The sequence below is a fragment of the Neoarius graeffei genome, chromosome 1 (genome assembly GCF_027579695.1).
Source record: "Neoarius graeffei isolate fNeoGra1 chromosome 1, fNeoGra1.pri, whole genome shotgun sequence".
Lineage (NCBI taxonomy): Eukaryota > Metazoa > Chordata > Actinopteri > Siluriformes > Ariidae > Neoarius > Neoarius graeffei.
The window spans coordinates 55,529,942-55,552,221 of record NC_083569.1 but is presented as its reverse complement, the minus strand read 5'-3'; the positions used below and the strand labels follow the sequence as shown (position 1 = coordinate 55,552,221).

Below are 22,280 nucleotides of genomic sequence, written 5' to 3'. Positions count from 1 at the left end.
CGATTCTGCTTTAAGGTAAGATGCATTTAATTATTCGTCTGCTGTGGGTTTGGAATCGGTAGCCTGACCGATTCGTTCATGTTTGTGGTGCCATTTGTTTGTTGACGCGTGTTGAAATGTAAGATTGGTTGTTGACATGATTTCCAGTGATGCTTTGGTGCCGCTGTGGATCAGATGTGTTGAGTAGCCTGACTGTTTTTTTTTTTTTCTTGCGTGTGGTATCATTGTTGACGCGAGGTTGTTTTTTGAACATGCCAATGCGGACACGATTTCCCCTGATGAGTTATGACTTCAGACGCGATGCGTGTGTGGAGGTGTGGAGTCCGCGTGATATGTGCGTAAGATAGGCTTCTCATGTGTTTGGAGATCCACGCTCTGAGACAAGCGCAAGCACCCCCCCCAAGGGAAAAAAAGGGACCCCCGAAAATATCGGCATAGTTCGAACACTGGGTTGGAGAAAGTAATGGCAAATAGCGAGTGCACAAACCATAGAAGGTAAACTGTACACAGCGCCAGGGCAGTGTGATGGTATGTCTACTTTTAGATTGTGTTAGCTTATCAATGAACACACTCGTCACTCGACGAGTTTCACGTCTTTACGACGGATACTTAAATGTGTGTTAGGTATTATTGTTGCAGTCTAAGCAGTCATTGTAGCAGCTAGATGAGCGAGAACCGAAAGGGTCTGTGCCATAAACCGTTATTTCTTCATGTCCAAAATGGCGGTTGCGTTTACGAAGGTCACGTGAGTGGGAAGGGTCAATTGCTGCTGGTGTACAAATCTCTAAATGGTACAGGGCCCAATTACCTCTCTGATATGTTGCAGCGGCCTAACCCAATCAGATCTACCAGATCGCAGCAGCAAAATTTACTGTTAAAACCTGTTGTTAAAACAAAGTGTGGTGAAGCAGCTTTTAGCTACTATGCAGTACAGCTATGGAACCAACTGCCAGAGGACATCAAAAATGCTCCTGCTGTTGGCAGCTTCAAATCTAGACTAAAGACCAAGCTGTTCTCAGATGCTTTCTGCTAACTGTTTTTTACTGAACTTTTACTTCATTTTATTATTTTATTTCTACTACTGTTTAATTCTTATTTTTTCTCTCTTCTTCCCCCTTTATTTTATGCAATTTTATTTTCTATTGTTTACTGTTTTGCTTTTACCTCTGTAAAGCACATTGAACTGCCACCGTGTATGAAATGCGCTATATAAATAAACTTGCCGTGCCTTTGGTCATATTGTGCATGAATAATGGGTGCGTTAGAGTTATGGATGGGATTTAAAAAAAATAAAAAATCCCCCTTTGTACAAGGTTGTTAATCAAGGACCACAAACTCTGGTAAAATGTGACCAAATTGAACAAAATAACAATATGCGTACTACTGATATACAACAAAGCCTTTTGCCAAGTTTGGTGAAATTCCTCCACAAACTACGAGAGCAGTTGATTTCAGAAGGAAAAAAACACTCATGAAATTGTCAAAAAGTATAATTTTGTTAATCAAGGGCTGTAACTCTGGTAAAACGTGACCAAATTTAATGAAATTACACTCTGTTTAGTACCGACATATAACAAAGAAGGCTGCCAAGTTTCATGAAATTCCTCCAAAAATTGAGAGAGGAGTTGATTTCAGAAGGTGAGCACCCTTCCCAGGACAGACGGACGGACACTGCCACGACATAATCCTCCTTCGGGCCTTTCGGCCAGCGGGAGACAAAAAACAACTTTAAAATCAGCAGTTGTAGTGTTGTTGCACTTTCGTTAGTTTAGCTCAAACTCTCGCGGTTACCAGAGGACTAGCCCCCCACTGTAACCCTAACTATGTAATAGTCGAGAGGCCGAGGGCTACGGAAATGGAGATCGGCGCCGCCCTATGCGCCACATGGCGTGGGAAGGACTTGACTTTTTGTTGGGCAGTGCACTGTTCTATTGTGTATACAAGAATAACTTAACATAACTACTATCGGTTAAACATAATTCCTCAAGAAGAGCACACCTACACTGTAAATGTCACTGTGAGTCAGCAGTATGAATACTCAAGACATTGCAGCGTTACGTACTAACAGTCACAGGTCCAGTGTGCGATCACTAAGGAAGTGGACACGGTTGCAAAATGATTCTAGTTCATTAGTAGCCAGAAAGTCACTGATTCTAACAATAAAGTTAATCTAGAACAGGATACAGGAACTTCCTAGGACTTCACATGATGGAACGGAATACTGTGCAGCACAGTGTGGTTTGTATAAAATGTGGTCATACCTGCTTGGTTCTTTTAGCCAGGAGTGCAGGGCTGCTGGAAACACTGGCACCTGTGGCTCTGGTGCGGAGTGCTGGCTTCAGCTCTAATGGAAGATCAAATAACTCCAGCCGCAAGCGAGGGAAGCTCTTGTAGCTGTTGGACAAATTTCCAATCAACACAGAGAAAATCTAATGTATAAAATAGTGCTGTCAAGTGATTAAAATATTTAATCGCGATTAATGTCACGACTGTCATAGTTAACTCGCAATTAATTGCAATTTAATCGCACATTTTTGTCATATGAAAAAACATTGTAATTCTCTTATCAGCATAAAAATGTGAATGGGCTTGTTTTGTACCAATTTTTTTTTATTGCAAAGCATAACACATCTTGACACAGCCACTGCAAAATGAAACCTAAGCCGAGCACCGGGGCTAGCAAAAGAACTATGAGTGAAGTGATCTACTGCTTGAGTTAGTCTACAACTCTAATCAGAGAGACAGGTTACACAGTGATGGTAGGCTTGACATGCTTGATTATAATATAAAGTACACTATTATATTAAGTTTAAGTTGTTCGTTGATAAATATTGCATTGAATCTGATCTTTACTGTTTCAGCTGACTTAACACATTTTGTACTTTTACACTTTCTGCCTGTTGATGCGTCGCGCTGTCCAATCAGAGGCGGCCAAATTTGCATATTACAGGAAGGATTTCTGGGATAGCATTGAGTTTACAGTTCAGAGGGATCTGGCTTCTTTAGACGCTGTCTTCTTAAAACTGAATAAATATTTAAAAAGAGCCAAATGAGCCAGTCTTTTGAACGGCTCTTTTCAAAGAATGGATCACAAAGATGCGGATCCCATCAAAGAGCCATAAATCCCATCTCCACTAGCGCGCCCTGCCCGCGCTGGTTCTTTGAGGGAGGAGGGTAGAGGACTCTGGCTGTGCAGGGCGTGGCATTACAGTCTAGCTGCTATCGTTTTTCTAAGCAAAGTCTCTGTTCCAAGTTCCTGGCAGTTTCAAAAGCTTATGAAAAACCTACATCATGTCACAGAGCGTTAATCTCGCGATAAAAAAAATTATCGCCGTTAAAATTGAGTCAAGTTAACGCGACATTGACAGTGCTAATAAAAACACTTTTTAAAAAATAAATAAATAGAGAGAAGAACATTGTATACACCTCACTCAGCAGTTTATTAGGAACACCTGTACACCTACTCATTTATGCAATTATCTAAAATCAGCCAATCGTGTGACAGTAGTGCAATGCACATCATCATGCAGATACTGGCCAGGAACTTCAGGTAATTGGGGGGGGGGGGGGGGGGGGGATGTGATCTTGGCGATTTTAACTGTGGCATGATTGGTGGTGCCAACTGAGCTGGTTTGAGTATTTATATAACTGCTGCGTTCACACACACAACCAGTCTCTAAGCTCTTTACCCCTTAAAGCAGTGGCTACAGCCACCCTTGTATATGTATATACTGTTCACCCTTAGAACATATTTACAAGAAAAAAAAAAGTCTAAAGACAAGGTTTTAGACAAGGCGTCATATGTCGTTTAATTTGCACTACTTCACCACTACTACCTCTGCCATCTCTCATCGATGCAATTATGTGCAATAATATAGGCCTTAAACTATTTTTATGCATACTTATATATTATTTATGTATATATACACACACACACACACACACACACACACACACACACACACACAGTCTACCTGTAGTGTGCAATTTTTCCGAGCCTCTCAATAAGCCAATTTTTCTATACTTTTTCACGGTAGATAATGCAAATAGCCCTCTGTATTTAATCCTTCGTTTGTCTAATTTTTATTTCAGTTTTATTTGTTATCTGTTTGACATTTTCTTGCTACTGTAACACGTGAATTTCCCCGATGTGGGATGAAAAGTGAATCTAATCTAATCTAATCTAATGGATATACACGGGGTCGTCATTAAGGGGTAAAGAGTTAAAGTTTACTAAGAATGATGCAATAAAGAAAAAAAAAATATCCAGTGAGCAGCAATTCTGCAGATGGAGATGAGAGAGAGAGGTCAACAGAGAATGGCCAAACTGGTTCAACTTAACAGAAAAGCAACAATACAAATGAAGAAAGTGTGCCAGTGTCATCTTGCCTCTTTGACCTGCCAGAAATAAGGTGTGAAACGTCAAAGAAACTTTGATAAAAAACGATCACTACACTAACTGCAGTTCTGTGCCAATTGTGTTTTGCCGATCAAACTGTTTCTAACTCCACCAGTATATCCGAGCTCAGCTCGCATGGTACTTAAGCCATAAGTGTAACCAAACTTGGCATGAGTACTGAGGAAATAATAACCCCTCAGTCAGCAGTGGGGAGAAAAAGATGCAGAACAGCAGTTAACCAAACATGTCTGGAGGAACAATGCCAAGAGAGATGATGAGCAAAAACACAGTCAGTACAGAGCACACAGCCGAGTAAAGGGCATCAGCGTCTGCAATCATGGCCAATCTGGCTCAAGGCTCACACGAAACTGTAGGACACGAGGTATTGACAAGTATAAAAACATAACACTAGCCTTGTGATAATGGATCCAAGAGCATTCATATGCTATTCAGGTAGAAGAAGAAGTGCAGCATAAAATCATTGGCTAAATAAACCACTACACAGCAAATTAAACAGACAAGTAGCAAACATCAGGACAGAAAAATGGTATTTATAAAAAAAAAAAAATAGTAATAAAAGAATTATTGGTATAGTATGAATATAGTACATGCATTTCAACAAACATTTCAAATGGACAGCATTTTTGATCATAGGCTCTGACTTGCTTAATTTCCGTGTAATTAAGTGAAACGTCAGACGCACACCTGTATTTTGGAGGAGGATCTGGGCCATCATCGGCAGGGGGCTCTGGAGGCAAGATAAAGACAGTGTGCTCGCTCTTCTGAGACTCATCCAGCTCTACAAGCCTGGTGTCTTCTGACAGCTCTCCTTCAACCTGCCAGAAAGCAGTGACCAGTTAAAACAAAGCTGCTTCAGAAGCATCATCCAGAACCAAGTTTGCACGAATAATAATGTTGTTAATCATTATTAAGCAATACAGTAATTATAATAAGTGTCTTTTTGGCACTCACCGTTGCTTTCCCAAAAAAAGTATAACACTAAGAACTGATATCAATGGGCAAATAAATCGACAAGTTGTTAAATGATTTTACTTCGTGCTGGGAAAATCCTAAACAACCTGACAAGTTAAAAGTGCACGTGTAAAATACATTTGGTCAAAGAAAAACTAAACCTTTATTATTATTACTTTCATTTCCTAACAATATTTGCATGCTGAGTGGGGATTTAACGATCAATAATTCCCCCAAAAGACACGGGGACTTTCCATGTCTTTTACAGCTCAATGTGTTTAGGTTAACAATGTGTCAACATTTCCAACAGCAGATGGCAGAGTTAATTATTTACTCCATTAAACCGACGGTACTGCATATGAACGGCATATGGCCTTAATCTTCCTGAAAAGCTGATCTGGAGCCGGTTACATTACCGAGAGTCTCGAACAAGCTCAACACCAAAACTGTGCTCAGTTCAGCAGCGAGGAGCAGTTCCTCCTTCCAACACCGTCAAAACCTTTATGCCTCCAGGCTCAACTTGCCATTTTTTTCTGTCCTCATAAGCCGCACAACAGCTAATTGCACTATGCTGTCAGGATAACGATGGCAGATTAGTGAAAAGGAATTTTCAGGGGAAATGAGGCTCACCTTTGTGCCCTTGTCTGTTCCTTTATCAGATGGGAAAAGCTATGAGAGAAGTGAGAGAGAGGAACAAAATCAAATCAAAGGAAACCCTGTTACCCATGATAACGGTACAAACGAAGGTGCTTTACACATCACACTACTCAAAAGAACCCGGTTTTTACTTTGTTGTGACTCTAGTCACATAAAAGGTTGTGGTTCTTTTTTTTTTTTTTTAAATCACAGAGGGGGACAAATATGCAGCTTCAGTGTGAAGGTAAAAATCTCTGTCTGTTGCCAGAGGCAACAACAGTTTGAAGTGCCAAGGCAAAGAAGTGTGCATGTGTGTGAGAGAGATACCTTTTCAATGCAGTAGTCAAAAAAGGCCAAGCCAGTATCTTTGTCGCTGACAAACGTACATTCCTCTATGAAACGAATAAATAACTGAGTCTTGGTGAGCTGGGAGTAGAACTTCTGGTGAGCACGATCCCGACTCTTTAAAAATCCTGACGCAGAAAAACAAGACCGTCAACGTCATGCTGGGCCTTGAGCTGTATTATTGTAGAAGATATCAATACTGGAAAAGTACAGAGTGACTAGAAAGATGGCTTCAGAGCAATCTGGATACATTATCGTGCACCATCATCAAAGCTAAAGATTAAAATAACACAAAAGCATTTTATTTGTTGCAACAGAATGAGTAGCAGGGTGCATCAGTTGCCCCCTAAAAATGAAAAGTTCCTCTGATCATGATGCATTTTTGTTTTTATGTTCCTTTTGGTAAGAAAACACACTGGGTGAAATATTTGGACAAAATTCAAAAAGTTTAATGGTGGCACCAGGAGCTCAAAGTTATTAGCCTAGTAAACTAGACCCACCCGCCTAGCGGCCAAAAATATTTTTTGCCTGCGAGTGGGTCTAGCCTCGCACCATATCAACAAAACACCCCGAGCATCAAATCGTGCCCGCCAATCACAACGCAAGGTTTTTGTTTGGATTCTTTGGACGGGCTTTTGCAGGAGTGACGACAAAGCTGCGCGACGCTGGAGAAAGCACAACAGGAAAGATGGCTACGGCTAGTGAACAGCGCGCGTTTGACTCCGCTTTGGAATCAGTTTGAGAAGAATTAGACTTGGAGTTTTCGTTGAAACATGAGCAGGAAGAGGCTCTCCGCACATTCCTTTTCAAGAAGGACGTTTTCGCTGTTTTGCCGACCGGCTATGGCAAAAGTCTGATCTACCAGCTGCTCCGCTCGTAGCCAAAAGGATGGGGCTAGTTTGTGCAGTACGAAGAATTAATAAACAGCTTTGAAACATTACTTTTTGATTGTTTCTTATTTTCCCGTTATTTTAAATTTAAGGGAAATTATTTCACCAAACACCACTAAATAAAAACTCTCAAAAACAGTTTAAGCAAACCCTTGAAAAACACTTGAAAAAAATAAGAGTGTATGTGGTACAGACTCCAAACTTGTGGTCATTATCTCCAAACTTCTTAATATCTAGAACCTGTTTATTAATTAATACGCATTTTGAAAAATTATTTATTTCAAGGCCTCCCCCACTGCTTTCTGTCGCTCTGACTACGTCACAGTCACTGTTGCGCTGATTGGTCAGAGCGTTGGCCTATACGCACAGAGACAGTTTGAAAGACAGCGGGTTGTTCCTCCCACACCCGTCGGAAATGTCTACGAGCGAGGCCAGACTAAATATTTTCACATTTAGTCTGGCTTGCCAGGCTACAAAGTTATGGAAAAAGCTGCTATTTTATGACTTTTATGACAAAATTTCGATCACTTTTCATGAAACATTATGGCACCTTATAGAGTATACCAAATATCTTAGATACACATTTTTCATACATATTCTATATATTATCAAGCACAGTGAGTTTTAGCTGTTCATTGAATCATTGTTCAACTACTTTTAAACAATACAAATGTATTATGAATCACATTAATGCTTCTCAATCCCTTGCAAAGGTTCTTAACATGATCTCTGGCTCACAAGAAATCAATAAATGGAGTCCAACATTGTGATTCAAACCTTACGCGAAAACATAAAATAAGCGTTTTTTGGCAAAAAATGAACCTCATGGTGCCACCATTAGACTTTTAAATATGGTCAAAAAATTGTACAGGATGTCTTTATTGGTGAAAAGGAACACCCAAACAAAAATGCATCAGATTTTATGAAAGTGAGGGCAACTGATGCACCCTAATGAGTAGCATGGAGTTTATAATTACAGGTTTCCAAATGAATCCTGCAGATTGTGTTACTAAGACGTCCAAATCGCTCATTGTATTTTAACCAGTCACAGCTTTGAATGTTAACTACATTTAGTAGTGCAACAGAAATATGTAGTGAGGTGTGATCTGGAATTCAGCAAGTACTGCTAAAACAAAGACGACGATAAAAAAAAAAAAGAAAAAAGAAGAAAAACTTTGTATTCGTGCCTTTCACAATCCCAAAGGTCACGAAAACTAGGCCTAGTGCAATTGGTCCCATGTGTAAATGTGGAATTTTTGTTTTTGTTCCAATGAAACCCACAACATGGGGAAGTGAGACAGACAGCCGTATCTGACCATGAAAGAAATTCACCACCATCAGGAAAACTGGAGCCAATCAGTGACCCAAATGATACAAAACCAGAAATATACAAAATAACAGGAGAGATTAAAATTATATTTGCATGTGACTGCTGTTCTTTAAACTTATAGTTTATAAAACAAACTAAACAAAGAAATGCTGGAATCTTTTACATTTTTTAAATGTTTTCACAAAAGTCTTTAGTCATTATACTTCAATTAAAACATAAGCAGCATGTGAAATTGTAACGCGCAGTTATTATGCTTTCAATTCAACCTCCATGTACTTGTCCAAAAAAAGTCCGTCATCATCATCTTTTGGCTTCACCCATTAGGTGTCGCCACAGCGGATCATGATTCGCATATTTGATTTGGCATAGGGTTTTTTTTTTTAAATATATACACACTGGATGCCTTACAATAAAACACAGTGGCTATATCCAGAAATCACCCTCATTTCACTACTTCCTACGCACCATCTAGGGAATTCTATATAGAGGACTATATAATGAGCTCATTGGTAAAATGAAGAAACGCTTTTGGACGCTACTCCGCCACGCCGTTACGTCATTACTGTCGTACAATTAAATCATGTCAGATCAGTCGGCTGGTGGGTTTTCAAAATAATAAAAATACATGCATATATATTTTTTTTTTAAAGATTTTTTTGGGGCTTTTTTCACCTTTATTATTGGATAGGACAGCGTAGAGACAGGAAATGAGCGGGAGAGAGAGACGGGGAGGGATCGGGAAATGACCTCGGGCCGGAATCGAACCGGGTCCCCGGATTTATGGTATGGCGCCTTATCCACCTGAGCCACGATGCCCCCATGCATATATTTTTGTGCTTATTATACTGAGTGCATTTTTCGCACATTGATAAAATACAAAAGTACTTTGTGTCTGTTGCATCTTTCGGTTCTTTTAAATCAAGGCTGAAGACTTCTTTGCTGCTGCCTTTTATCAAATCATATCTGAGGCTTTTGATTAATTCTTCGCTCTGCACTGTAACTTTTATTCTTGCATTTTATCTGTCTTATTCTAGTTTAGCTTTTTTTCTATTCTCTTACCATTTTTAATTGGACTTTAATATCCGTTTATAATGCATTTCTTCCTCTGTCCATTTACCCCCCCAAACAAATCGCAATGCATGATGGGATATAGTGCTTGGTTAGTAACCATTGGTTGTACACTACTTTTCATGATGCATTTTGGGATACTTTGCGTGCACTGTATAGGGTGTAATACTGTAATTCTCACCGTACAGTCGGACAGCACTACAAAACGGCGAACTCCTGTGCATAGTGAGCGATTTCTGACACAGGGAGTGCCTTACAAAAATAATAAAGTCTGACCTGATCTACACTTGCAAGATTGCTTGATCGGTCATCAAATTATTTAATATATTACTTTCATCTCATATACTATATGACCAAAGTACATGGACCTACCTAACCATCACACCCACATGTGGTTCTTCCCCAAACTGCTGCCGCAAAGCACATAATCGAATAGAATGTCTTTGTACGCTGTAGCTTTAAGATTTCCCTTCATTGGAACAAAAAGGCCCAAACCTGTTCCAGCATAACAGTGTGAGATCCATAAGGACATGGTTTGCTGAGGTTTGAGTGGAAGAACTCAAGTGTTAATGCACATAGCCCTGACCTCAACCCCACTTAACACCTTCAGGATAAAGTGGAACATCAACTGGGCCCCAGGCCTCCTCGCCCAACACCAGTCACCGACTTCACCAATGCTCTTGTGGCGGAATGGTCAAATCCCCACAGCCACATTCCAAAATCTAGCATAAAGCCTTGCCAGAAGAGTGGAGGTTATAATAACAGCAGCAAAGAAGGGTCCAAATCTGGAATGGGACGTTCAACACACATGTATGGGTGTGATGGCTAGGTGTCCACATATATGCAGCTTTACCTATAAAAGTTTTCTCCTGCCTTTTGAAGTAAGAGCAACAGTCATACCTCAAGTTCCACAAACTAACAGGTAACATTAACCAAATCTCATGTTTGAGTTTTTTTTTTGTTACCCTGCAGATCGTAGAGGGAGTCAGCGGCAGTGGCCTTATCAGAGGGCGCCTCGGTGATGGGTTTGAGGTAGTATCGATAGCCCTTTAATATTGAGGCCATGAAGCGCAGGAAGGCCTCCTGAATCTCCATCTCGAGAGCAGTCATCTTTTTATGCCATGTGAAGTCAGCCTCCATCGGGGTCATCTCTACTGCCAAGCCTTCTGGGGCTGTCCGCCTCACTGGGACAGTCATATACATCAGCGTTAGTTAGTTAGTAGGCCTTCATCAAACATACTGTACAACAAAAAGTGGTAAAAGGGAAATGGAAAAGAACTGGCTGTAGTTCCACAACCGTTTTCTGAACACAAAACAGTGCCACTTCTGTAGCAGTTCCTCTGTTGCGGCCTACCCAAACACGTGCATTAATTACACGTACGTTATTTAGCTGAAGGCAGCTCATTGGACCAGAGACTAGCTACAAGGCTAGCAACATCAGGCCATCCTTAAAAAAAAATCCGTTTCCTGTCCACCGGGTGAGCAAAAAAATTCAGTCGGGAGGGAGGGATTTTTTTTTTTATACATGTATGGATGGATAAGAAATCGCAATGCTGTGTTTGCTTTTTCTTTCAGTACTTTTTTTTTTATTACAAAAGCAGACAAATAAAATATGACAGTTTAATCAACTGAAACTTGTACAAAAACTTTAAGTTAGCATTTTAAATGCAGACTGCAACATTTGCAAAACTTGTACAAAGGTACTTAAAATGTCCAACACACGGACTTTTTGTAGTTCTAAATCGAGCGTTAGGCCTAGTTCGGATGAAATTACACTATTAAAATGATCACTGAATGATTTGTTTTTCTGAATCTTTACTATTTTGTTGTTCGCTAGAATACCATTTTGCGATTTCATATTTAAGCAAATGTTTGAAAACTCCGGATCTCCTTCCTTCATGGTGGCTGACATTTTTTTGTGCCGCACGGCGCATGCGCAGAGCTGATTCAATTCTATATTCTGCGCGGAATGCAGGGCTTTCCACAAGCGCCGGCTGCCGGCCGTACAGCCGACTACACAATTAAGTCCAGCCGGCTACTTTAATGACTTATTTTTGTAGCCCACAGGCTCTAAATATTAATTTTTGATTTTAATAAAATTAAATGTTTATCTAACGGACTGACAATAATGTCAAACTGAACCGCACTCATTTAAGTTGTGATTCGCGCTGTTCGTACCGATAATAACCACAAATTCCCCGCCGACTTCATTGATCAAGGGAGAGTAACTCATCCGCGGCCCCGACATGCGGTGTGCGCGCGCGCACTCGGTGGAGGCAGTAGCCTAGTGTGTCGGGGCTGTCGGAGGGAACAGAAGCAGAGATAACGCTTATTTTGTCTCCGGTAAACCAGTCTTCTCTCGTTCAATTACGTGCTGGCATCAAAAGACACCATTGGTTGTAAATGAAACCAAACTGAGTGGTTGGAGTGTATTTTCATACACAAATGGAGAAATGTTTGCTGAGTGTGTAATTGTGTAGCCCCACTGCAGACCGTTGTCGTTGTTAATTCATAGCATGCTCAGCTGCGTGAATGTGTCATGCACCGAAAATAAGAGATTTACAAGCCAGGAATGCCTCATGATGCAATATGCAAGAAAAGAAAGATGATTTACTGCCATTTTACTTTGTATTTTAGTAAAGTGAATAAATAAATGGTCTGTGGAAAATACATTTAATCCTGGGAACTGCGTGCACAGGAGTTTATTTTGGTGTTTACTCCCCCCCCGGCTGGCTACTTGTTTGTCATGGCTGGCTAGTATGAGCCTTAGTGGAAAGCCCTGGGAAATGTCAAGTTCGATTTTAGATTTACAAACCCGAAAAAAATGTCCAAAAAAGGGCGTTAAAAAAAAAAAAATTTCACCCACACAAACGGCACTCACCCGGCCGGTGGACCAGAAACAGAACATTTTTTAATAATGGCCTCAGCTATAGAGCTAGATGCAGAAAAGCAAGTTTGCATGGATTTTATTTCCCCTCTCTGGTCTGATTAGTAAACTGATGACATTGCTTGTTTAAGGAAAAGTGAGCAACAATACACTACATATTTAAACATAAGTAGGAGAGAGAGAGAAACCTATGTTTATTTTCCCCAAGTCAACTTCTTTGGCACTCGTCAAAAGCAGAAGTGCCACTTCGAAAGAAAACCATAACCACTTCTGAGGAGGTTATTTATAGCTATAATCTAGTAAGTAGTGGTTAAGCATTAAAAAAAAAAAAATTTATTGCCACTCTGTTACATTAGTTGCTTATCTGGATGTGTTTACCTGGACTTTATAGTTTAGTTTATGTACCCTGGCTCTGGGATAAGTGGCAAAACGTAGTCAGTCGTCTGGACTTACTTCTACCGGACAGTTACCACTTAAATGATTAAAAGCAGCCGGCTATACACAGACCTTAGCGTCTGATCCTGTCATAACCCAGATACCATATTTAGCGAGATAAGTGATCAGATTAAGGTCCTTCTAGGTGAAGAGTTACAGAACCTTCTTACCAATATTAAGCTGGTGGTGCAGGTTGATCAGCGCGTTAATCAAACTCTTGCAAGGCTTCTTTGGAAGATTCTTCCAGCTAGAGTTCCTCTTCTCATCAGACCTATTCCAAGATTAAAAAATGGTATTAGACTGATAACACCGAAATGCCAACACTGTTGCCACTGTTACTAGCTGCTGATCATAAAGTAGTTTTTAAGGGTTTTTACAGTTTCCGCAGAACTCACAGGTAGATAGTGTTGGTGTCCAGATCCACACAAACCACATCAGGTGGGGGATCATAAAGGTCAAAGTATCTGGAGTCCACGCCGACAATGAAAGGACAGGGTGCATTCAGAACCCCAGCCAGAGAGAGAGGACACAGAGGGATATAGGGACACTGCCACTGGAAAGGGAAGATCATCTGGAAGGGGAGATAGACGGATGGAAACATCAATCATCATCTTTCTCTGCAGACAGTATAGAGATTTATAGAACACACTCCCTCAACTGCACACATAGGGTCAGTGGGAAACGGTGTCTTTTATACACCTGAAGAAAACCATTTGACATTAACACATGGCTTTACTCCATGGTAACAGGATCATATCAATGAATTGCTGCGGATTTTTCAGCTGCATATTCACACTGTGACTCTCTTGTTCTTCCACATCCCAAAGGTTCTCTATTCAGATCTGCTGACAGCAGAGGCCATTGAAGTATTCTGAACTCACTCATGTTCCTGGAAGCAGTTTTGTTAGATTCCCCACACCATTATCCCACCAGCAGCCTGAACTGTTGACACACAGCAAGCTGGCTCTACGGATTCTGCAGACACCAAATTTTGACCCTACCATCCGCATGTCCCAGCAGCAATCGAGATTCATCAGGCAAGGTGGTGAGTTTCCAATCTTCAACTGTCCAGTTTTGTTGAGCCTGCGCCCACTGTAGCCTTATGGGGGAAGTATAGTTCCACGGACACAGCTTTTTCACAAAACGGGCACAGACATGCGCACGGGTGTCTCATTGCATATTACTTTACAGGTATTTAGCAGACGGTCTTATCCAGAGCTATGTACAACATACCCAGAGCAGCCTGGGGAGTAGCTGAGGGTTAGGTTTCTTACTCAAGGGCACTTCAGCCATTCTTGCTGGTCCAGGGAATTGAACCAGTGACTTTTTTTTGGTACTAAAGCAGTTTCTCTAACCATTATGCCATGGCTTTCCCGCTGTACATGGCTGTCTCTAAAGTATGCTCTATTTTCTACTGTTGTGAGCACGTCTCAGTGCATAAGTTGAACACGTGCGCACTATGACTTTAATGTAATACCCGCCCCCACACACTTATCAGGGGTGGCAAAGGGCATGGTCTGAAAGTAGGACAATCCCTCAAAAGAACAAGATGATAACGAGTGCTCGGACAGCACAACATCCCCCGCTGGCAACTATATCTATGCTACAAGTGCTTAATACACCCTCATGAAAGTGTCAAAATACAAGTTTGGTAATCAAGGGCTGTAACCTCTGGTAAAACGTGACGGAATTTAATTTAATTACAATCTGCGTAGTACTGATATATAACAAAGAATCCTGTCAAGTCTCGTGAAATTCCTCCAAAAATTGTGAGAGGAGTTCATTTCAGAAGGTGAGCACCCTTCCCGCGACGGACGGACATTGTCACGACATAATCCCCCTTCTGGCCTTTTGGCCAGGAGGGGAGTAAAAACACACACGCACGGCATGTGTGGGTGTGCGCAATATGGTGATCTCGAGAGAAGAAAAACCAGCATGTTTCATGCTGATGTTTGAAGAAAAAGAAGGAGACAAGAGGAAGAAAAACCAATTCTAAAATTGTTTAAAACATTCCCTACTTCACACTTTGACTACCTGGTCACCATCTGTGGCTACTCCCACCTACTGGATGGGTGTACTGCTGCATGGTCAGTTTCACACGTGCACGTTATCTGCACAGGTCATGCGTGCACACACGTCACACGTCCACCGCACTGTGTCTGTGGAAGTATAGTTCTCCCGTCAGACCTGATGTGGTCTTCTGCTGTTGCAGCCCATCCTCCTCAAAGTCTGACACGTTTTCATTGTAGACTTCCTGTCAGTGTGAACAAGTCTGGCTATTCTTCTCCGACCTCTCACATCAACAAAAAGCGTTTCCACCCACAGAACCGCTGCTCACTGGAGCATTCTAGAGAGTGTTGTGCATCAACATCCCAGAAGCTCAGCAGTTTCTTGAATACTCAAGCCAGCCCATCGAACACCAACCACCATGCCAGTTCAAGTCACCGAGTTCACGTTTTGCCTCCATTCCGATGTTTGATATGAACAAAAACTGATGCTCCTGACCTGTACCTGCACGACTTTATGCTTTATACTGCTGCCACGATAACTGCAGCAACGTGTACACGCAACAACCCCTATAAAAACACACACAAACCACTATAGTCCAATCACATCTTCATGAAATTCTCATACTTGATTAAATTTTAAATGCTATTCTGTTGTACTTCATATTGTGTATAAATTAGTGCTGTCAAAAATGTCGCGTTATTAACGCGTTAACTTGACTCAATTTTAACGGCGATAATTTTTTTTATCGCGAGATTAACCCTCTGTGACATGATGTAGGTTTTTCATAAGCTTTTGAAACTGCCAGGAACTTGGAACATAGACTTTGCTTAGAAAAACGATAGCAGCTAGACTGTAATGCCACGCCCTGCACAGCCAGAGTCCTCTGCCCTCCCCCCAAAGAACCAGTGCGGGCAGGGCGCGCTAGCCCCCGCGCCTCGGGACGAAGAGCCACGGTGCTCGGCTTAGGTTTCGTTTTCCCATCGGCGGCTCCAGCCCGACTTTGCAGTGGCTGTGACAAGACGTGTTATGCTCTGCAATAATAATAAAATAAATAAATAAATAAATAAATAACCATTGGTACAACCAGTGTTCGAACTATGCCGATATTTTCGGGGGGTCCCTTTTTTTCCCTTGGGGGGGTGGGGTGGGGTGGGGGGTGCTTGCGCTTGTCTCAGAGCGCGGCTCTCCATCGCGCGCTCACTTCGGATATGCAAATGCTTCCAGTTACACACGATTGCTATGTCAATAAACATCATTTTGCCAATATTTTAGAGACCCCCCCCCCCCAACATTTCCCAAATCATGTTTTCAAGGGATCTCATGTCTGTTTCAGGGGATCTCGGATCCCCCGAGTACCCCCGTAGTTCAAACGGTGAGCAAGCCCATTCACTTTATGCTGATAAGAGAATTACAATGGTTTTTCATGTGACAAAAATGTGCGATTAAATTGCGATTAATCGCGAGTTAACTATGACAGTCGCGACATTAATCGCGATTAAATATTTTAATCGCTTGACAGCACTAGTATAAATATAGAATAGTTAACTGCTTATACCATAGAGGCATGAATCGTCTTCAGGTCCAAAAGATACTGAATATAAGCTGTAACCCACACAGACACAACTCACCGCCACCACTGCCTCAGCTACACCAGTCAATACAGCTGGTCTGAGGGAGTGCAGTAGTATCTTGCTCTCCAGCAGGACGAAATGCAGCAGCGTGGCACAGTTGTCTGGGCCCAGGTTAGTTAGCAGAGTGCTGTAGTCTGCACCACTGTGGGAGAGGAGTGAAAGGAATTAAGATGGAGATTTGGGGGGAGAGAACCCATCACAACAGACAGACATTTGACATCACTACAATCATCTCTTTAAGCTAACATACCACAACCTTGTGTAATGCTACACACACACACATCTACAAACAGCTTTGACGTGGCAACTTGTCCTCCGTTTCATTACTGAGACACAGCACACACTGAATACATATTCCAGAAAGGAGAGTGGAACAGCTGCACCCAGTGGAGACTTGGAGTCAGCAATTCCTTCCCTAAACTTTGGCTCACCCTACCACAAAAGCAAAACATCCGAACTGTTGTACTTCAAACTGTTGCTTATGCTTTTCAAAACCAGCCTGACCAGCTCTCCGACACATTCCCTGGCAAGCAATTTTTTGCATGTGCATAATATATATTTTTTTTTTGTGTGCGCGCGTGTTGCAAAGCTCATAAAAATTCTCTTATACTGACAGAAGTATGAATGTGTTTTGCATTAAGCTCGAGTTTAAATAGATGGAAAGTTTAAATGTTGGAACAGGCAGAAAAGGTCACATTTGCCTATGCAAGCGTTTCGGAAAAAGGGTCACTGTTTTTTTAGAAAACACAAACAGCAGCACCATCACAACCACAGTTCACAGCTGCAAAAAAAATAAAATAAAATAAACACCCCCCACAAAAAACAAAACCCCATGACGTAACTGTCAACTTACCTCAGTGGTAAAGGTGTACATACAGGCTGGGACAGCATTAAGCTGTCATGTGCTGAGAGCTAAAGAATAGGGGGAAAAAGGAAAAAAAAAAATCTTAAAATGTTGTCAAAACAAGAAACTGACGCAAGTCATCAGTTGATGGTCTCACCACCTTATGATTCCCTACTATTGCATACAAATCACAACCCAAAATCTAAAAAAATTTGAGACGCTAAACTGTAAAAACAGAATGCAATGACTGGAAATCTTGGAAACCCTATATTTCATTGAAAAATAGTACAAAGACATGTCAAATGTCAAAAATGATAAATTCTAGTGTGTTTTGAAAAAATATATATACTCGTTTTGAATTTGATATCAGCAACGCATTTCAAAAAAGTTGGGACGGGGGCATGGTTACCATTGTGTTGCATCACCTCTACTTTTAACAACACACTAAACATTTGGGAACTGAGGAGACCAATTGCTGTAGTTTTGAAAGAGAAATGTTGTCCCATTCTTGCCTGATACACAATTTCAGTTGCTCAACAGTTCAGGGTCTCCTTTGTCATATTTTGTGCTTCATAATGCACCATATGTTTTAAATGGGAGACATGTCTGGACTGTAGCAGGCCAGTTTAGCACCCAAACTCTTTTACTACGGAGCCGTGCAGTTTTAATATGTGCAGAAAGCAGTTTGGCATTGTCTTGCTGAAAGAAGGAAGATTTTGTCTGGATGGCAGCATATTGCTCCAAAACGTGTATACGTCATTCAGCATTGCAGATGCCTTCCCAGATGTACAAGCTACCCATGTCATGTGCACTTATGTACCCTCATACCATCACAGATGCTGACTTTTGAACTACGCACTGATGACAAGCCGGATGGTCCCTCTCCTCTTTAGCCTGGAGGACGTGGTGTCCGTGATTTCTAAAAAGAATGTCTACTTTTGATTTGTCAGACCTTGGGACAAGTTTCCACTTTGCCTCCATCCATCGTAAAAGAGCTCAGGCCCAGAGAAGGTGGCGGTGTTTCTGGATATTGTTTATATTTGGTTTTAACTTGCATTTGTGGATGCAGTAATGAACTGTTTTCATAGACGATGGTTTTCTGAAGTGTTCCTGAGCCCATACAGTGATTTCCACTCCAGACACGTGTCTGCTTTTAATGCAGTGTCACCTGAGGGCCTGAAGATCACAGGCATCCACTGTCAGTTTTCAGCCTTGTCTCTTGCATACAGAGATTTCTCCAGATTCTCTGAATCTTTTCATCATATTATGTACCATAGATGATGTGATCCCCAAATTCTTTGCAATTTTACATTGAGGAACGTTAAATTGTTGCACGGTTTGCCCACGCAGTCTTTTACAGAGTGGTGAACCCCTCCTCATCTTTACTTCTGAGAGACTCCACCTCTCTGGGATGCTCTTTTTATACCCAGTCATGTTACTGACCTATTGCCAATTCGCTGAATTATTTTTTTTTCTTTTTTAATAAACATTACACAACATGTGCAGTCTTTTGTTCCAACTTTTTCAAAACGTATTGCTAGCACTAAGATCAAAATGAGTATGTATTTTTAAAAAAAAACCACCACCAATGATTTGTCAGTTTCAACATTTAAATGAGTCATTGTACAATTTTCAATGAAATATATGGTTTCCATGATTTGCAAATTTTCATATTCTGTTTTTAATTTACAGGTGTTCCAACTTTTTTGGAATAAGATTTATATATAAACCCTATATATGTTAGGAATAACATGGAATTAGCAGCCATACCTGGACCAGTATTCTGGGTCTCTGTGGAGAGGGAAAGGGCACATTGTGCATGAAATGGGAGATGTGTCTGAAACAGGAGGAGAGGGAAAAAAAAAGCCAAACAGGTTAATGCATGTTCCAGTGCAAAGCCAGTGACTCTTGTTAATTCTTAGACAGTTCACAGATAACAAAAGGCTGTCTGACTAATTCAAACCAGAAATCCCACAGGACCGCTATTCTCTTACTTCTCAATAGGCAGAGGGTTGACGCTATTGACCGAGAGTTTGTAGAGGAACCGGAGGAAGTCCTTGAAAGCTTGGTAGAAGGGCCAGCGAGACAGCAGACAGATGCACTTGTTGGTGTTGACCGTGCGATTGGGAATGGGCTTCTTGTCCACAGTTGTGAGGAGTCCAAGCTGGATCTTTTGTTTCTCAGTCAGGTTATCTGCTGGGTAGAGCTCGTAGAACTGGATGGCTGCACCATAGACCTGAAGAAATTGAGGCAAAGTCTGACCTTATGAAAGGATTTAGAAGGTCCTGGTACGGTAGATAGCTGAAAAGGTCCAACAGGTCTCAGTACAGAGTTTGATTTTTATAGAGATTTAACTTTCTTGAACAACAACCGCAACGAATACTTTATTCTTAGTGGATTCCCTTTTCTTGTCAGGCTAGGATGTTTTACCAGACACTAAATACCTTGCATAACAAGTAACGGACTGAAAATTAATGCATTTTCACAATGAGTGCGTGAATAAAAACCTTTCTTTCTGGACAAGGAGTAACATTCTACCTTTTCCCCAGAGGAGTTGGTTAGGACGAATGTAGAGAAGACGGGTAAGGGGTAGCGTGTACTGGGAGCCCAGCACTCAATCTTGGCCCCCATGGGAAGGCAGAACAGAGGCACCGACTCAGAAAGGGGGAATGATTCATAATCTTCCTCTGGGTAGCGAAAGATCAGACCTGGTGGGAAGAAAAAGAGCTCTCAGAACTCCGACAGCCAGAATAACATTGTGGCTTCTGAGCTTATCAACTACACTAGCAGATGAAATGTTTTTGAAATCCTGCCTCGCTTATCAGCGCAACGTATGAAACAAATGAGACAGTTTATTCATATTAAACATACTTGAAGATTATTCATGCACCGAGCATTTCACCCACTGTGAATCTTATTTGGATGGATAAAATAAACAATTTGGCCCTTAAAACGAGCTGAACCCATTTATCATTTCGTCACCTCACAAGCAACAACACATAATATAAATCGCTATATATAAATAGGAGTGCCGACAATCGTTAAACACAGTAGAATGACACAAAAGATATATATCTTTTCCTTATTTGAATTAAGGCTAGTCTCAGGTAGTTGGTGGTACTTAGTCATGGATATCACTCATTGGAATTTAAAAAAAAAAAAAGTGAGAAGCAAATATAAGGGCAGTCAGGAAGTCCTGTCTTTTAAAGATTAACAAGACCACACTTGACAGGAAGTAAGGCAGTGTGAAGATAAAGACTTGAGCTGTGTTCTCGATGAATTTTAACTATGCTTTAATAGTATGAAAGGGCAAGACTATAATATCAAGTCATGTACAGTAGGTCTCTCATTGTCAGTGTGTACGCAACACCGTAAAGCTCTCTGATGAAAGAAACCGAGGCGAACACAAGGCATTCTCTATAATTCAAAAGACTATAATATAACTTAAATAAAAGAAAATGAACGCCTTTTACTGCATGAGAATGGAGTAGCTTTAAAAACATCTCACACACACACGGGTATTTTAATAAAATCTGCAAAATTCCAGCTACATTTCTTGCTTAACCTGGTTATCTGAATGCCATCATTTATCTTCTGATGCTTTTAAAACAAGCAATGCTGGGTAACTAATCAGACCAGAGAGGGTAAATAAAATAAAAATCCAACGAAGCCTGAAAACGCTTTCCTTTCTCAAGGGGCTGACTTCAGGCAAATTATTTACATTAATACGTGCAGTTTAAAACTCGACTAGCTGAATTACAGCCAGTGTTATTGCATTTACTAAATTCTACTACAGTGTTTTCCCAGTGCTTGGTTTTTTTTTTTTCCTGCTTAAATACTTTACTGGTTGTGCATTACCACAGAGTGCGATCTGCTGTTGATGACACTTGATCTATTCAGAAGTAGGACGTACTGCCCCCATTTCTTGACATCTACTTGAACAAACAGCGTCATGTTTTGCTTCTTTGAATATAAAAGGTCAGATTAATTTGATTACACAAGCTCAAAACTGCAGCACAGAGCCATCCGCAGGCTTCCTTACACTGAATCACTGTACTATTTTGAAGAACGGTTTGCTCCCTGACAAAATTCACCCTCCTGCCAACCTCAGCCTGAGATGATGCGCACCTTTAAAGTGCATATCGCGGGTAAATTCAGGAGCAAGATCAATGTAATTCTTCTATTTTATATTAAACTTTGGTCAAATATCTGTCACATTTTGTGCAAATTTTTTTTTTACCTTGCGCAATACCAGAAAAATTCAGTTGAAATCAAGCCATTTGAGGCGAATTGGTCCGCCTCTGAAAAAACTTGGCGTTTGGATTTCCCAGCAAACACTGATTTTCGTGACGTCGCGTGCGGGACGCCTCCCTCTGAATCCTACCCCAGCGCTGGTTTGTTTATGAGAAAACGACCTGGTGGTTTTCTGCAAATTTCTTCAACATTATCGCATAATTATTAAAATGGTTAACAGATGTATCGTAGGAGGGTGTAGCAACACCAATCTTGATGGGATTAGGACTCATCGTTTCCCAAAAGACCGGACAATGTGAGAGAAATGGGAGCACTTGGTCTACACAGGCTGTGCACTGAAACCGTGCAAAGCTCGCGCAGCCTGCTGGCGCTTCCGCAGGTGACGTCACGAATCTGGTTCCAGACTCCCTTGGGATTTTTCCAGATGTGTTTTATTTTTTTCTGCTGTAGACAGATGGCCTTGTGCAAAATTACCCTTCTGGATGAGTGTATAAAAGGGACATACTTTCCTATTAAAAAAAAAAAACGAAATTGTTCCAGAATATGCCATTTAAGGCGCTTACTACAAAGAGGAGGCTG

The 22,280-nt window shown here is 41.1% G+C and overlaps 1 protein-coding gene across 2 annotated transcripts in view; it reads right to left on the bottom strand.

Moving 5' to 3' along the window:
- Positions 1-22,280, bottom strand: part of dennd4c (DENN/MADD domain containing 4C) — a 108,977-nt gene that overhangs the window by 28,847 nt on the left and 57,850 nt on the right. For both annotated transcript variants that reach the window (XM_060934932.1, XM_060934939.1), the window contains exons 5-16: positions 19,986-20,155; positions 19,442-19,683; positions 19,218-19,284; positions 17,457-17,515; positions 16,601-16,745; positions 13,358-13,533; positions 13,133-13,233; positions 10,606-10,824; positions 6,335-6,480; positions 6,002-6,040; positions 5,105-5,235; positions 2,262-2,394 (exon numbers count right to left, since the gene is read on the bottom strand). In XM_060934932.1, coding sequence (XP_060790915.1) covers positions 2,262-2,394; positions 5,105-5,235; positions 6,002-6,040; positions 6,335-6,480; positions 10,606-10,824; positions 13,133-13,233; positions 13,358-13,533; positions 16,601-16,745; positions 17,457-17,515; positions 19,218-19,284; positions 19,442-19,683; positions 19,986-20,155 — 1,628 coding nt within the window. The remainder of the gene's footprint in view (positions 1-2,261; positions 2,395-5,104; positions 5,236-6,001; positions 6,041-6,334; positions 6,481-10,605; positions 10,825-13,132; positions 13,234-13,357; positions 13,534-16,600; positions 16,746-17,456; positions 17,516-19,217; positions 19,285-19,441; positions 19,684-19,985; positions 20,156-22,280) is intronic.